Genomic DNA, 14,658 nt, shown 5'->3' on the forward strand with positions numbered 1-14,658 from the left:
TCTTTTTTTTTAAAAGATTTTATTTATTTATTTTTAGACAGAGGGGATGGGAGAGAGAGAGAGGGAGAGAAACATCATCAATGTGTGGTTGCCTCTCGCGGGACCTCGACTGGGGACCTGACCTACATCCCAGGTGTGTGCCCTGATTGGGAATCGAACCAGTGACCCTTTGGTTCACAGGCTGGTGCTCAATCCACTCAGCCACATAAGCCAGGGCCCTTATCATCTCTTCTTTTACAGAAACTCTCTCTCCTGGTATAGTATGTTTAAGGGCCAGAAAGCTAACTTCCTTAAACGAAACAAAAGTTTAAATTTCCCAACTACCACTGTAAATAAAAAATCTTTCTTTCACATACAAAATCAATTTCCTCAACTGTACAATGAATTGTAATTTAATGGTTTTTCTCTTACTTCACTTTAAACAGCGACCTATACATTTGTTTAAGCTATAATAAATTTCTTCCTGGTTTTGTCAGAATAAATAAAAAATCAAATGTGTCAGCTACTACTAAAATATTTCACCTATCAAATATATGGCCTATGCATTAAAACATAGAAATTTTTCCAATTAATTTTCAAATCTTATAGAACCTCTATTTTATAAAATATCAATCTCTGAAATAATTTGAATGAATGCTTTAACAAAAACTAATTCATAAGTCCCTATTATCATAATCATCAGTTTTAACAAGTCTCCTAAATATACTCTGCATCAGTTTTCTTGATTATTAGATGTCAATAATATGGACATTTTTTGATATAACAGAACATTTAATTATATCAGCTTCCCTTCAACACACAAGTCATTTGATGATGATTATATTGGCCATTTCCATTGGTTGGCAGGAGGCTCTTCCACTAATGGCTCCCATGGTTTCCACTGTACCATTTTTCTGGCCAGACTTAGTTCATTTTCAGCCTGTTAATAAAATTTTTTTAAAAAGTCATTTGATTATACTCTGTAATAGATATTTATCATAGTTATACGTAAAATATAACTATTAAAGTTACTATTTTTGTATTAATACCTAATAAGCTGTTCTACCACCAAATGTTGAATATTAATTAAATTACCTTAATTGTCACAGCTATGCAATTACCATGAGTAACAAAGATTTTGATTTCTTCTATTTGGTTAAAATTTGCTATTAAATTGTTTAATTGGTGAATTCAATCTTAATTATCTATTTCACCATTAGATTACAGATTCTTTGAGGATCAAAAGTATGTCTCCTCATTGATGTCAATGGCTTTCAAACTTTATTTACCATGGCCCACAGTAAAAGAAAAAAAAACATTTTACTAAGGGATCCACAATATACAAATATAACGCAAACAAAAAAATATTACCTTTACTATAATAACTATGATGCCCTCTGTTTTCTATTGTATTTTTTTAAGTGCTAGTCACAAGCCACCTGTCTGATTTCATGTCCATAATTATCTGAGACCCGTTTACTAATCAGTGATCTATGGAATGTAGGACTACAGTAGCTACAAAAGATAATTTATTGATTGGATTCGTTTCCTTAATCAGACTGTTGCACATTTATTTTTCCTTTCAAACACAACTGATAACACATTTAACAAATATATTTTAGGCATCTTATCATTTCACATTTTTCCTAGAACAAAGAGACATATAACAACTCTGGCCAACTTAGAAGAATGCTGTTGAACCCTTGTCAGGATGTCAGAAAAGGAGTTCAAACACAGAGTAAGTGCTTAGATTTCATCAAAAGCTGTAATTCTAAAGTTAAAAGACAACGTCCCATTTATGCCAGTGGTTTAAAATAGCCAATCTATGTTTAGCAGCAACAATCTAAAATGTATGTCAACAATGAGTTGAAGAGTAGTCTAAAGGAAATCTGGAGGCAGAGGTACTTACTAAGGCTGATGAGAAAACAGTAGAAATACTTAATAAAAATACCTCTTGGGATGGCCATTTGCCAGCCTTCTGGTCTAGGTCTCGTGAATACTCATGCTTTTATTATGCCCAAAGTATTGTACCATATGGCGAGGGTATCCAGCTCTGAAAATCAAGGAAGCCAGCCCTAGTTTAGGGAGCTGGGCCCTATTGCATATGGCCCTTGTAGTCCACTCCCTCGCTCATCTCTAGCTTCCAACACACTATCCTTTCCTCATTCCTCTCTTACTTTCCCTCTAGAAATGGACCATCCATTATGGTAGCCACTATCTAAATATGACTGCTGAGTGATCACTTGAAATGTAGCTAGCTCAAATTCAGATGTGCTACAAGTATAAAACACACACCAAATTTTAAAGATTTAGTGTAAAAAGAATGTAAAACATCTCAATTTTTATACTGATTATGTTCCAATAATAATTTAGATATATTAGGTTATATAAAACATTATTAACCTTATCTTGCCCATAAAAATGTGCAGAACTGCATGGCTGACTTAAAAATACTTAATGAACCTTGAGTCTACAATTTGTAATAAATTATCAACTAAAGTCATGATCAAAGTGAAATCAGGTAGAAAAGAAAGAGGACAATAAGAAGTTTGCAATAAGTTCCCATAACACTGTATCTAATACCATAGTCAATATGGCAAATGAATAGCAAGACCAAGAAAACAGGATTCTGAATGAATGAAATAGTCTATATTCCTCAAAAGCTGTCTGAATGCCCTATTCCTCTTTTAACAGAGCCATCTATCAATTCTTTTGAACATCATATCTATTGATGAAATAACTCCCTAATCTATAATTTCTAATATTTCCTTTTATTTGTCCTTTGAAAAAAGACAAGAAAACTTAAGAAAAAATGACTACATTTTTGAAAAATACAAAAACATGTAAAAATTAAATGAAACAAAACTAAATATGTTAGACTTGTATTAAAGGAAGACATAGGAGTAAACAGAGGGAGGATTATTTGGCCAAATAAAAAAATTTAAAACCTCTACATATGGGAGAAAATATTTAATTGAAGTCAAAAAGCAAACAACACACTAAAAAAAATGTTTAGGCAATATGGCAAAAGATTAAGATTAGTATTACTTTGATTATAAAAAAACACTCAAAGAAATATATAAGAAAAACATTAAAAACAAATTAATAGAATAAAAATATAAATTTATAAAACATGAAATATAAGAACATATTTTGAAGTGTAACCTTACTCATAATTGGGGAAATAAATGCACAACTAAAAAAAGTGGGGGCATCATTCTCCCCAATTTAATGAAAAATTGTAGCATTCTTACCAAGCCATTAAAACTTAAAAGTAATATCTAAAAAGATAAAATTATTGAAATAACAGTAATATTGTTATTCATTTGAACCAAGGTAAGGCTAACAAGACCATGCCCCTTATATTCAAAGAATATCAAACTCCAAACTTCTAACAGAAGCCTTGTAAATTCAAATTATAATCAATGATATTTAACTTACATACACATTAGGAGTATTTTCTACACATGATTAGACTTAAATTTGGTGAGTTGATATAATTTCATAATTTTAAGAAATTTAGTTTCCCTTTCTTTCTGGAAAGTCAGTTTTGTGCCTATATTCATTGTGTCTCTGAACTTTTGAAGCTAAACATCTAAATATGCAACTTTTTTTTTACCTGAAGAATCACCTCTTCTATTTGGCCACTCTGAAGTTGGTCTTCTAATTTTTTAACATCTGGTTCCTATAATTTAAGGGAAAAAAAAAAAAAACAACAGAAAACCATTTAAACAAAGAAACAGAACATCTGAATGTTTTAATATCCTATATTTTAAAAAATCATATACAAAAAATGCACTTGCTATATACAAATGAAATTAATTTTTCTTTCATTGTATCCTTACTAATTTTTACCGGGTATTTGGTGGAAACACATTTAATCTCTCTATTTCATTGCTTTTCTATCTTAATACTAAAAAGTATTAAACATGGTGCTGACTGGTATGGCTCAGTGCAGTGGGCATCATTCCACAGACCAAAGGGTTGCCAATTCGATTCCTAGTTGGGGCACATGCCCCAGCTGCAGGTTGGGTCCTGGTTAGGGGCATGAGAAAGGCAACCAATTGGTGTTTCTCTTGAACGTCAATGTTTCTCTCCCTTTCTCCTTTTCCTCTCTCTAAAAATAAATGAATACAATATTTTTAAAAAACCCATTAAACATGTATTTACATGCTTATTAAGAGAAGAAATATGATGCCTAATTCAGTCTGTCTAAAATACAGATTTTAAAATACCACTTTATTTTCTTAGTATTACTTACATTTCCTGACACCATTAGCATTAAAAATAGTAACTACTCTATGACCCAGAATTCCACTCCTAGGTATAAACCAAACAGAAATGCATAATATGTTAAACAACTGACATGTTCAAGAATGTTCCAAGAAGCACAAATCAGCCTAAAATTACAAACTGTCCAAATGACTGCATTTTAATAGAATGAGTGAACTACAGTATTTGAATATAGTAAAATACTATAAAGCAATGAGAATGAGCAAACTATGACTACAAACAATAAACAGCATAGATGATTCTCTCAAATGTAACATTAAGAGAAAGAAACCACATAGAAGAGAGTAGATACCGATGGTTCCACTCAAAACCTGTCAGAGGTCAGAAGAGCTGTTATCTTTTAGGAGGTGGTAACTTAGAAGGAAACAAGAAGAACTTTGGTGTTCTGGAAATGTCCTCTCTTTTGATTTGCTGTTAACATGAGTGCTATAACTTTGTGAAAATTCATCAAGCTCTATACTTATGATTTCTGCACATTTCTTTGTGTATATTATTCTTCAATAAAAGGTTATTTTAAAAAAAGAAATGCTAATACAGTACCTAGAAGATCCAATGACATATTTATTTTCCAGTAGACTGAGTTTTTGATAGCCAAAAACCATGTCCTATACATACACATATGTTAATATATATAAATAGGGTGGAGGTTTTGGGCCCATAAATGAAATAAAAAAGAGGGAGGAAAAAAAGATATTCTCCACAGGAATTGGCATGCTACTGCCTCAAGGCATCTGCTGGCTGACCCAGTGCATCTGCATGGCTTGTTGTTCCTTCACTTCTATCCAAGTCTTCCCTTGTATATCATCTCCTTAGGGAGGACCACGTGTATTGTGGTAAACTGAGTAATGCTCTACAGGTTGTACCTGAACTAATCCCTGGAACCTGTGAATGTTACCTTAGATGGCAAAACTTTTTAGGTATGATTAAGAATCTTGAGATCAGGAGATTTTCCTAGATTATCTGAGTGAGCCCTCAATATAATTAGAAGTGTCCTTGTAAGACAAAGGCAGAGGTAAATTACACATAGAAGAGGAGAAAGTAATATGACAGAGCTTGGAGTGATGCAGCCACAAGCCAAGGACTGCCAAACACCACCAAAACTGGCAGAGGCAAGAAATGAATTCTACCCTAGAGCCTCCAAAGGGAACACAACCCTGCCAACACCTTCATTTGGGCCTCTGATACTGATTTTAGACTTTTGGCTTCCAGAAAGGTAAGAGAATAAATTTCTATTGTTTAAAGTGACCAAGTTTGTGCTCATTTGTTACAGCAGGCACAGGAAACTAATACATATTATAATATCCCTCATTACCCTGGAACAAAATCTTCCTCCTTTTTAAATTTTCCTTCGCTACATTTACTATTTTCTGACATACTATGTAATGTACTTCTTTATTCACTTACTTATTTTATTTATTTATTTAATTTTGTTTCCCATCATTAATGAGAAAGCATGGATTTTGATGTTTGGTTCACTGTCATGTAAGCACTAGCTTTCATGCCTAGAACAACATGTGGCATACAACCAGCATTCAGTGTGTCTTGAATAAATGAAGATTAGATATAAAGGAAAGGGGGAAGAGCAGATGAATATGTTTGAGAAAGATTGTTTAATTCAGAATTAACTGAGCTATGAAGCCAAAAAAAAACCAAAAGAGGGAAGCTAGTCACTGTTATAAAAGACCCAGCAGGGTGAAGGGTCTCTTCAAATCCAAAGAATGTTCAATAATATTTTTAACTCAAGAAAAGTCAGTGTTAGAAAAACAACTCAAAATTTGTCTTACTGAAGGTAAGTTAATAATGTGACTTGTATTTACCAATGGCATAATGCCATTAAGCTAAACAAGGTACCATGTACTGAATGCTCAGTATATGCTTGCAACTGTGTTAAGCACTTCACATAAATCACCTCCTTTGGTCCTAACTATAAATGTTCAAGATAGGTATTAGTACCTCTAAGTTATAGATAAGGTGCTTGAGACAGAGAAATGGGCAATATGCCAACAGTAATTTAGCAAATAAGTATTAGAACTGAGATGAAAACTTCAGACAGGCTACAAACCAGTGCCTTATAACAATGCTATCTCCATCCCCCTAGATTAATCTGAAAAAATATTTTTTATTTCTATTTTAGATACTTTGTAATCATTAATAATATTCACTAAAACTCTGTGTAGCTCTAAGGGGGGTTAAAAATCTGTGATAATTTAACCAAAAACAGGAATCAGCAATATAACTATTATGAAGTCTAAAGGGTTGTTAAAAACTATTTTTTTTTAGCCTTTTGGATAAACAAACATTTCTGAGAGACCTTATATAAGTGCTAGGTACTACTCTAAATTCTTGGGATACAAGATGGATGCAATCATCATTCATTAGTAGCTTACATACTAGCAGAGGAGACATAAATGAAACACAATAAAGTGTGACAGGCACATTATAAGCACAGAAGCTGTCAATCTTTACTTAGGGATGTAAGAAAAGATTTCACAGAAAAGGTAATGGATCTTGAGGACTGAGTAAGAACTGCCAGATAGATAAGAGAAAGGCATTCCAGGGAGAGGGGGGAAAAAAGAACACAAAAATAAAATTGCATGGAATTCACATAACTGTCAGCACATAACTGTCAGCAGTTCGGTATATTGCTGAATAGGAACAAAATAGGTACAAAATAGGAAATGGTAAGATTGGGAAGATAACCTAGAGCCAGACCTTGGGGAGCCTTCCATCCATGTTAAGAACTTTATTATGTAAGCCAGTGGTTCCTAATCCTGGCTGTATATCAGTCATGTAGATAAAGATAGCTAGGTGAGTTTCATACCACCAGCTCAGCATAAATCTATAAACTCAGTCTTTGAAAAACACTGGACAGGAAACCACAGTAAAGTTTTTAAGCTTTGACAGCATGATTTACATACTGAAAAAAAAAAAATCACTCTATTAGCAGTATAGGACATATAATGATGTGGAATGGAACTATACATAGACCAATCAGTTAAAAGGCAATTGAAATAGCACAGGTCAGAGAAAAGAATTTTAGGACTGTTAAGTGCAAGTAATGGCAATGAACTATTTTTCATTTGACACTGCTGTGAGATAATAGAGAAAAAGGGCAAAAGTAAAGAAAAATATAAAAATAGTTTTCTTTTTCTTTTAAAATAGAAACAAGTTAAATACATTTCAAGGGTATCTGAGAAGGAAATGCACTTGATCTTATTCTTTTACACCAGTATTTAATAGGCCCTTGCTCGCAGAAAGCACTAAGTAAACAGGAGTTTGATAAATGAAAGGGAAAAAGGATGAAAGCATGGAAAAAGGAGAATACAAATAAGAAGAAAGTGTAGAATATGCAAAAAAAAAACAACAACTGAATTTTGTTAAAGTTTCACTGGATACCATAAATCCAAGAAAAAAAAATTAAATCAGGTACTTACCGCTTTAACCATATCCAGCCTCTCATTTGTAATCTGTTCTGTGTACTTTCTATAGGCTGCATTTTTAGGGATTTGCTCAAGAACATCAAGAATTTTTGTGTACAATATTTTTAGCCTCTGAAAAAACAAATCATACAAATTTCCATTTCAAAATACCACCAAACATTAAATGGAAAACTTTAAAAACTCTCACAGGTTTAAAAGAAATAAAACAAAACTGTTTTTTAAAAAAAGCATTTAACTTTTGCCGTAATTTCTTCATGTCTATGCCATATCTCTTTTACAATTTAGGAAAAATAAACTTTTCCTTATTGTTTCTTTAATTTTTATTTGAAATTTGCTTAATTGTATAAAATCAATAGGCATACACACATACACGTAAACAAACTAACCCTAAGGACCTGTAAGAATCATTTTACTTAAAAAGGGATCTGCATATTTAGACATCATTTTTATATTTGAATATGATATTACATAACAGAGAGTATTTTACTACACTAATATGGAGCCTCTCACAAAGAACATATAATCTGAATTGTGTGGGGTTTTTTAGCCACATTTCTTCTTAATTTTAGCAAAAGGTATGACAAAAGAAAGGACTCTTAAGAGACTTGAGTTTTAAAATGAGGTTATTAATATATCTCTTTCATAGTGTATTGTATAACTTACAACAGTACCTGGCACTCATTAGGTTTCATTAAATGTTAGCATTCTTACTCCATGGGGGGGAAGTCACTTCAGCAGGTATCAGAGAAGGGGTCACAGAAAAGGCAGCAATGCAGATAGACCTGGAGGGATGGTAGGACTTGGACAACTAACGATGTTGAAAAGGCTATTTTACACACAGACTACATATATAGGATTGAATGATAGAAAATACAGGGAACATAAAGTAATCAGTATATAGTTCTATTTTCCTTGATCTGTGTTGTCCAATGGAGTAGCCACCAGCCAAAAATGGTAGTTGAGCAGTTCAAATGTGGCTAGTCAGAACAGAGATGTGGTAGAAGTGTAAATACACACTGAACTTTGAATACTTAGTATGAAAAAAAGGCTACAAAATATCAATTTTCATATTAATCATATATTGAAATAATATTCTCCATATGTTAGATAAAATAAATTTACCTTATTTTTATTGACCCCTAGAAAATGACCCCTAGAAAATAACAAGTATGTCTTACATTTATGACTTGTATTTTTATAGGACAGCACATGGATACAATATAGGACACATAGGAAATTCTTAGAAGGTAAGGCTGGAGAAAAAGATTTTAAGTGGTTTGGCATGCCAAGTTAATGCATTTGAGTTTTATTCTGTGGGCAATAAAAAGATTTAGGGATGGTTTATGATTAGATCTGTCCTTCCAGAAAATAATCTGGCAGTAGTGAGTAAAAAGGATCAAATGAAGGAACAAGCAGAAAGGCCAGTAGCAAGGTTGCTGCAATTCTCTAAACAAGCGCAAGAGACTTAAGTGTGGTAGTAACAGCAGGGAAAGGAGAGGTGAGACTGGAGAGGTGTTAAGAGAAAAAGATCAACAGAACTCATGACTGGAATGAACTTGAAGATGTAAGAGAAGTGTCTACTATGATGTCCAAATTCCCAGCCTGGGAAGTAATAAGACTCTGATAATTCTCAAGGAAAATGGGGACAGACTCATAGATGGAAAGAAGGATGACAGCTAGTAGGGGGGAGGCAGGTGAGGGATTGAGCAAATAGGACTCATGGACGCCGACAACAGTATGGTGATTGCTGAGGGGAGAGGGGTATAAGGGGACTAAATGGTAATGGAAAAAATTACAAGATTAAATTTTAAAAAAAAGAAAAATAGAATCCACAGTGCATGAAACATTTAGAAATGAAAAACCATGACTTCAGTTTTTGAGTCTAAACTGTAATGAATCTGTAATGAATCTAAAGTCATTATGAACTCATAATGAGTACATGACGGTCATGCAACATTTACTGAGCACACACCATGTGCCAGTCATAGTACTAGCAGAGAACAGAATAACAAAAAATTGCGGGCTTCATGAAAACCTACATTCGAAATAGAGACAGGGAAAAAACAAGATTCAGTTTATTGACTAGTGAGATAGAGGGCCATAGTAAGGACTCTTTATTACAGTGAATACCACAGGAGGGTTTTGAGGAAAAGTGTCACATGTCTTAACTTACATTTTAGCAGGCTGATTCTACTGTGGTTGAAAAATGACCAAACTGAGTCAGTGACAAACAGGCAGAGGCCATTAGAAAGCAAATGCAATTATCTTTAGCAGTGGTGATGGTGGCTGAAAACAGGTTAGTAGCACAGGTGGTGGTGAGTGGTCAAAATAGGAATATATTTTGAAGGCAAAACAGGATTTACTGAAGTACCAAACGTGGTTTGTGACAGAAAAAAGAAATTAAAGATGATTTCAAAGTTTTTGACCTAAGTGGTTGGACAAATGGAACTACCATTCACTGAGATAAGTAAGCCTATGAGAGGAGCAGGTTTTAAGGAGATCAGGAACCCAATTTTGGACATGTTAAGTTTGAGTTGCCTGCTTGACATCCAAGTGAAGATGTCCACTAAGCAATGAAATACACAACATTCTCACAAAGGGAGAGGTCAGTGCTTGATATGGAAATCTAAGAGCTATTAGTGTATAGGGTAGTACTTAAAACCACTAAACTAAATCCAGACACCACGAGAGAGCAAAAAAAAGTAGAGAAAGGGTCAAAAAACTAAGTCTTAGAACACCAAAATTTAGAAGTGGGAATATAAGGAATAACCAAAAAGGGAAAATGGAAAAAGAGCAGGGGTAAAAACAGGGCGAGTCCTGAAGCACAGAATAAAAAGTGCTTGAGGGAGAAGATGCCACATGTGTCAAATGCTGCCACTGGGTCAAGTAAGATGAGAAATGTGAGATGACCACTGAATTTAGCAGTAGCAAGAGCATGGTGACTTTGAAAAGAAAAGAGCACTATGGCCAAGCCTGACTGGAGTGTGTTCAAAGGGGAATAAGAGAAATTGGATAGTATGGGCATTTTACTGAGAACAATGCTAATTCTCATAAAGTGGTATATGCTTCCATTTACTTGCGTCTTCTTCCATTTTTCTTCACTGTCTTCTAATTGTCTCAATACAGGTCTTTTACCTCCTTGGTTATATTTATGATGGCTGCAGGAGGGGAGGGGAGCTGGGGGGCTGGGTGGAAAAGGTGAAGCGATTGACAAGTACAGATGGGTAGTCACAGAATAGTCACACATAGGAAATACCATAGGTATGGTGCCAGGCAGGCACCGGATATATCAGGAGGAACACTTTGTAAAGCATATGACTGTCTAACCCCTAAGCTGCACACCAGAAATTAATAAAAAATAATACTGACTGTAAACTGTAACTCAATTTTTTTATTGTGAAATAAAATTTTAAAAATTGGGAACTGTTGAGTACAGATAACAAGTTATCTGTAAAGGGAAGGAGAACAATAGTGTGGTAATTGGAGGGAGAAAAAGGATCGAAGGAGGAATTTTTGTTTTGAGGGGTTTTTTTTGTTTGTTTTTTAAAGATGGAAGCGCATCAACACTGAAGGGAAAGACCTACTAACAAGGAAAAGTGATGACAAATGAGGCAAATGCTAGAGCGATACCTTTGGTAAGCCTAAGTGGAATCTCGGGCACCGAGGCAGACGACGGGAGGCAGGGGAAAAGGTGAAAAATTAAGATACAGATTTGGGAGGACACTAACAGATGTACCAGTGAAGCCACGAGAACTGTCACAAAAATGGTCCACAAGAAAAGTGGCTGAAGAAAAAGGTAATGACAAAAAGACATAAATGTGGCACCAGATCAACAAAGTAGACCACTCCTGTCTAGAGCTCACGACGAGGGATAATTCGGGGCTCGAAATGTCCGTACTCCTTTGACCTGTCGACACACAAGGTCGCGGGGTTCTATTCTTCCTTGGGAACTCTGGAATGAAGAAAGAAAAGAGGGACCTACCTCGTGCGGACTCGCAGAAACCGCCAACCCCACAAGGCCAGTAGTCTGTTCAAAAACAAAACACGACCATGCTGTTTACAATTCGGCGCGTCCACCATGCTAAGAGAAAGCAAAACCCCAGGTAACAGTGGCCTGAAACCAGCTCCCGGTCTCTCAATGCCGCTAGTTCGGGACTCTTTTCTGCCGCTGAGGGCAGAGAAGAACGAGCGCCCCAAAGCACCGCCAAGCCGCGCCAGTTCCGGCCACCACCCTCGGGATGAGGGACTATCGGGCTGACTCTACCCCACAGTCTAAATTCCGTCAGTGACCTCCATTAGCCTCACCTTCTTCAGCACGCCCGCCATGACAGCGCCGGAGAGCGGACTACGCGAAGCCCTCTGGGAATCTCGTTCAGACCCGCTCAATCCACCACCGAGGCCGCCACTACATCACCTTGGAAACAGCTAGGCTCCTCCCCCTCAGGACCGCCTCCGGGCCGGGCTTTTGCCCCGCTCTTTCCAAAAATTGACGCACGCGCAATGAGTACACCAGCGTCCAACCGGGCACTGGGTTTGTGTGTTAGGTGTCTTCTCTTTCGTTCTTATCCCTTCCACCGCTGACAGGTTGCCCAAAGGTTGATGGAAATATTCCAAGCTACCAAAATCTTAGACGTAGTCGTTCTAGGAACCTGCACTCTGTTTAAACTTTGGCGAACTCCTGACGTTCCTGACAGTGTAGTTGTAGTAAAATGAAAGTGGCGGTGGAGCTGTTGTTTAGGTGAGCTCTTAACTGAAAAGGTTCGTACAGTATTCTCGGTATATTAAGCCAAAGCATTATCAGTATGCAGTTGCATTTCCCATCGCAACACCTTTCTTTTCCATTTTACTCACTGAAGCTCATCATTTTCGCATTTTCCCAGGCGAAGTGATAGCAGACCACTTTTCCCCACCTACCTATACAAACATTTATTGAGCACATGTTAGTTACTGGGACATAATTTCTAAGACGGGGTATCACATCCTGGAATTCACAGACCAATGATGAAGACATGCATTAACAGGCAATTTTAGTTTTCCGAAAGAAGTTTCTATCAAGTGTAATGGCAGCAGAGAAGAGGATTGAGTAACCAAAAATTGTGGGTGACTGGAGTTAAAGAAGGCATTCACTAAAAAGTTAATGAGAGAAAACCAGAACAAGAGAGAACATATGTACAAAGAAATATATATATATTCTAAATAGCAAAATTCGTAATTTAAATAGTAAAACAACCCACAAAGTGGGAGAAGATATTTAAAAGCACACATAATCAATCACCAAAAGATAAGTGGTGCCTAGAATATATAAGGAAATTCTACAAATCAGTAAGAAAAGAACTAATAACCAGAACAGGTCTCCATGCTTCCATTCCTTCCTTCCTAATTGGAATATCTTAAGTGAGTTAATATAGGTAAAGTGCCTGGCGCAGAGCATGAAACAAAGCACCGCACACATAATTGCTATTAATTTTTAATTATTATTTCAACCTAATAGCTAGAATAATTTTTTTAGCAAGTGCTTGGTTCAAGATTCTCCCATGATTTTTCACGAGATTTCCCTGTCTTCTCCTCACCTCTCAGACCTAACCTCCTATTCCCCTTCCTCTGCTCAGGTAGCTGCTCCTCTAACCCTTTTGTGGAAAAACCCTTCCACCAGTTGGGCACATGGCTGGCCCTCTCACATCTTACAAGAATTTCTGCAAAGATTGCCTTCTTACTGTGGCCTACCCTGGTCATAAGATTTGAAATTGCAAGTCACCAGCAAGGCACTCCTTATCCTCTTCTGCACTTCAGTTTTCTTCACAGCCCTTATCATCTTCTAATGTGAAAATTATCTCATATTGGTTTTTGGTATCATTCTTTCCAGATATAAGCCATATATGAATGGAAATTATGTCCTACCATATCTCTAGTGCCTAAAATAGTATGTGGTACATAATAGGCACTCAGTACATATGTTTTTAGTGAAAATGATAGAAAAAAGGCAAAAGAAACTAATAGGCAACTAATAGGAAACTAATAGGAGCACTCAATACATGTGAAAAGAACTCAACCTCCCTAATAATTAAGTAAATGGAAATTAATTATAATTTTACTCCCATCTTATGGACAAACACTAAGGACTGACAATACCAAGTGTTAGCAAGGATGTGGAGCAACAGGAACACTCACACACTGCTGGTGGGAGTGAATTGGTATAATCACATTGTGGGATAATTTTACAATAGTTGAAGACATGTAAAACCTATAACTGAGTGTTAAGGATTGAATTATGTTTCCCCTAAAATTCATATGTTGAAGTCTTAATCCCCACTACCTCAGAAAATGACTCTAATAGGAAATCAGGTCATTCCAGATGTAATTCATTGAGGTGATGTCATCAGAGTGAGCCTGTGCAGTATGACCAATGTCCTTATAAAATGGGAAATTTGGACACAGAGACATGCACACAGGGAGAAGGACTGCAAGGTTGAAGGCAGAGATCAGGATGATGCTTTTACAAGCCAAGGAACACCAAAGACTGCCAGAAACCAACTAGAGATTAGGGGAAAGGCCCAGACCAAATTCTCTCAACCCTTAGTTTGTGGTATTTTGTTACAGCAACCCTATGAACCAACACTGAGTAACAGATTAGTTTCATTGTGTGCACCCCCTCTTCATTTAGGATAGCTGTCCCTAGAAACATGAGCCATGGGATATAATCTTTCCAGTTCAGATTACCCAAGGATTAGACTTTACCATAACTTCCATTATAATTTCCAACTTCTAGTGTTTAAATCATCAACAATGACAATTCTGAACAGAAGATACACATATACTTACTAACAAATGTCCATCTATTAATGGCATTTTAAAGATATGCATATGCATGGTATATATATGTAACATACATAAATGTAAAGAAGCTATGGAATTAGAACAAACCATCTGAATCACCATTTGCTCCTAC

The 14,658-nt window shown here is 35.8% G+C and overlaps 1 protein-coding gene across 1 annotated transcript; it reads right to left on the bottom strand.

Annotated features, from left to right (window-relative positions):
• On the bottom strand, positions 1 to 12,159 carry NDUFA5 (NADH:ubiquinone oxidoreductase subunit A5). The gene is made up of 5 exons (XM_024555178.4): positions 12,018 to 12,159; positions 11,695 to 11,739; positions 7,707 to 7,823; positions 3,599 to 3,664; positions 1 to 919 (listed from the first exon to the last, which is right to left on the bottom strand). Exons 1-5 carry the CDS (start codon positions 12,036 to 12,038, stop codon positions 818 to 820), a joined length of 351 nt encoding a protein of 116 aa, XP_024410946.2. The 5' UTR covers positions 12,039 to 12,159; the 3' UTR covers positions 1 to 817.
• Between the last annotated feature and the right edge of the window lie 2,499 nt (positions 12,160 to 14,658).

The sequence above is a fragment of the Desmodus rotundus genome, chromosome 6, assembly GCF_022682495.2.
Source record: "Desmodus rotundus isolate HL8 chromosome 6, HLdesRot8A.1, whole genome shotgun sequence".
Classification (NCBI taxonomy): Eukaryota; Metazoa; Chordata; class Mammalia; order Chiroptera; family Phyllostomidae; genus Desmodus; species Desmodus rotundus.

Excerpts from the sequence above, each read along its gene's own strand:
- NDUFA5 (XM_024555178.4), bottom strand. The coding sequence starts at position 12,038 with ATGGCGGGCGTGCTGAAGAAG. Across the intron at positions 11,740-12,017 it reads TGGCGGGCGTGCTGAAGAAG|ACTACTGGCCTTGTGGGGTT; the intron begins GTGAGGCTAATG and ends GTTTTTGAACAG. Across the intron at positions 7,824-11,694 it reads TTTCTGCGAGTCCGCACGAG|AGGCTAAAAATATTGTACAC; the intron begins GTAGGTCCCTCT and ends TTGTTTTTTCAG.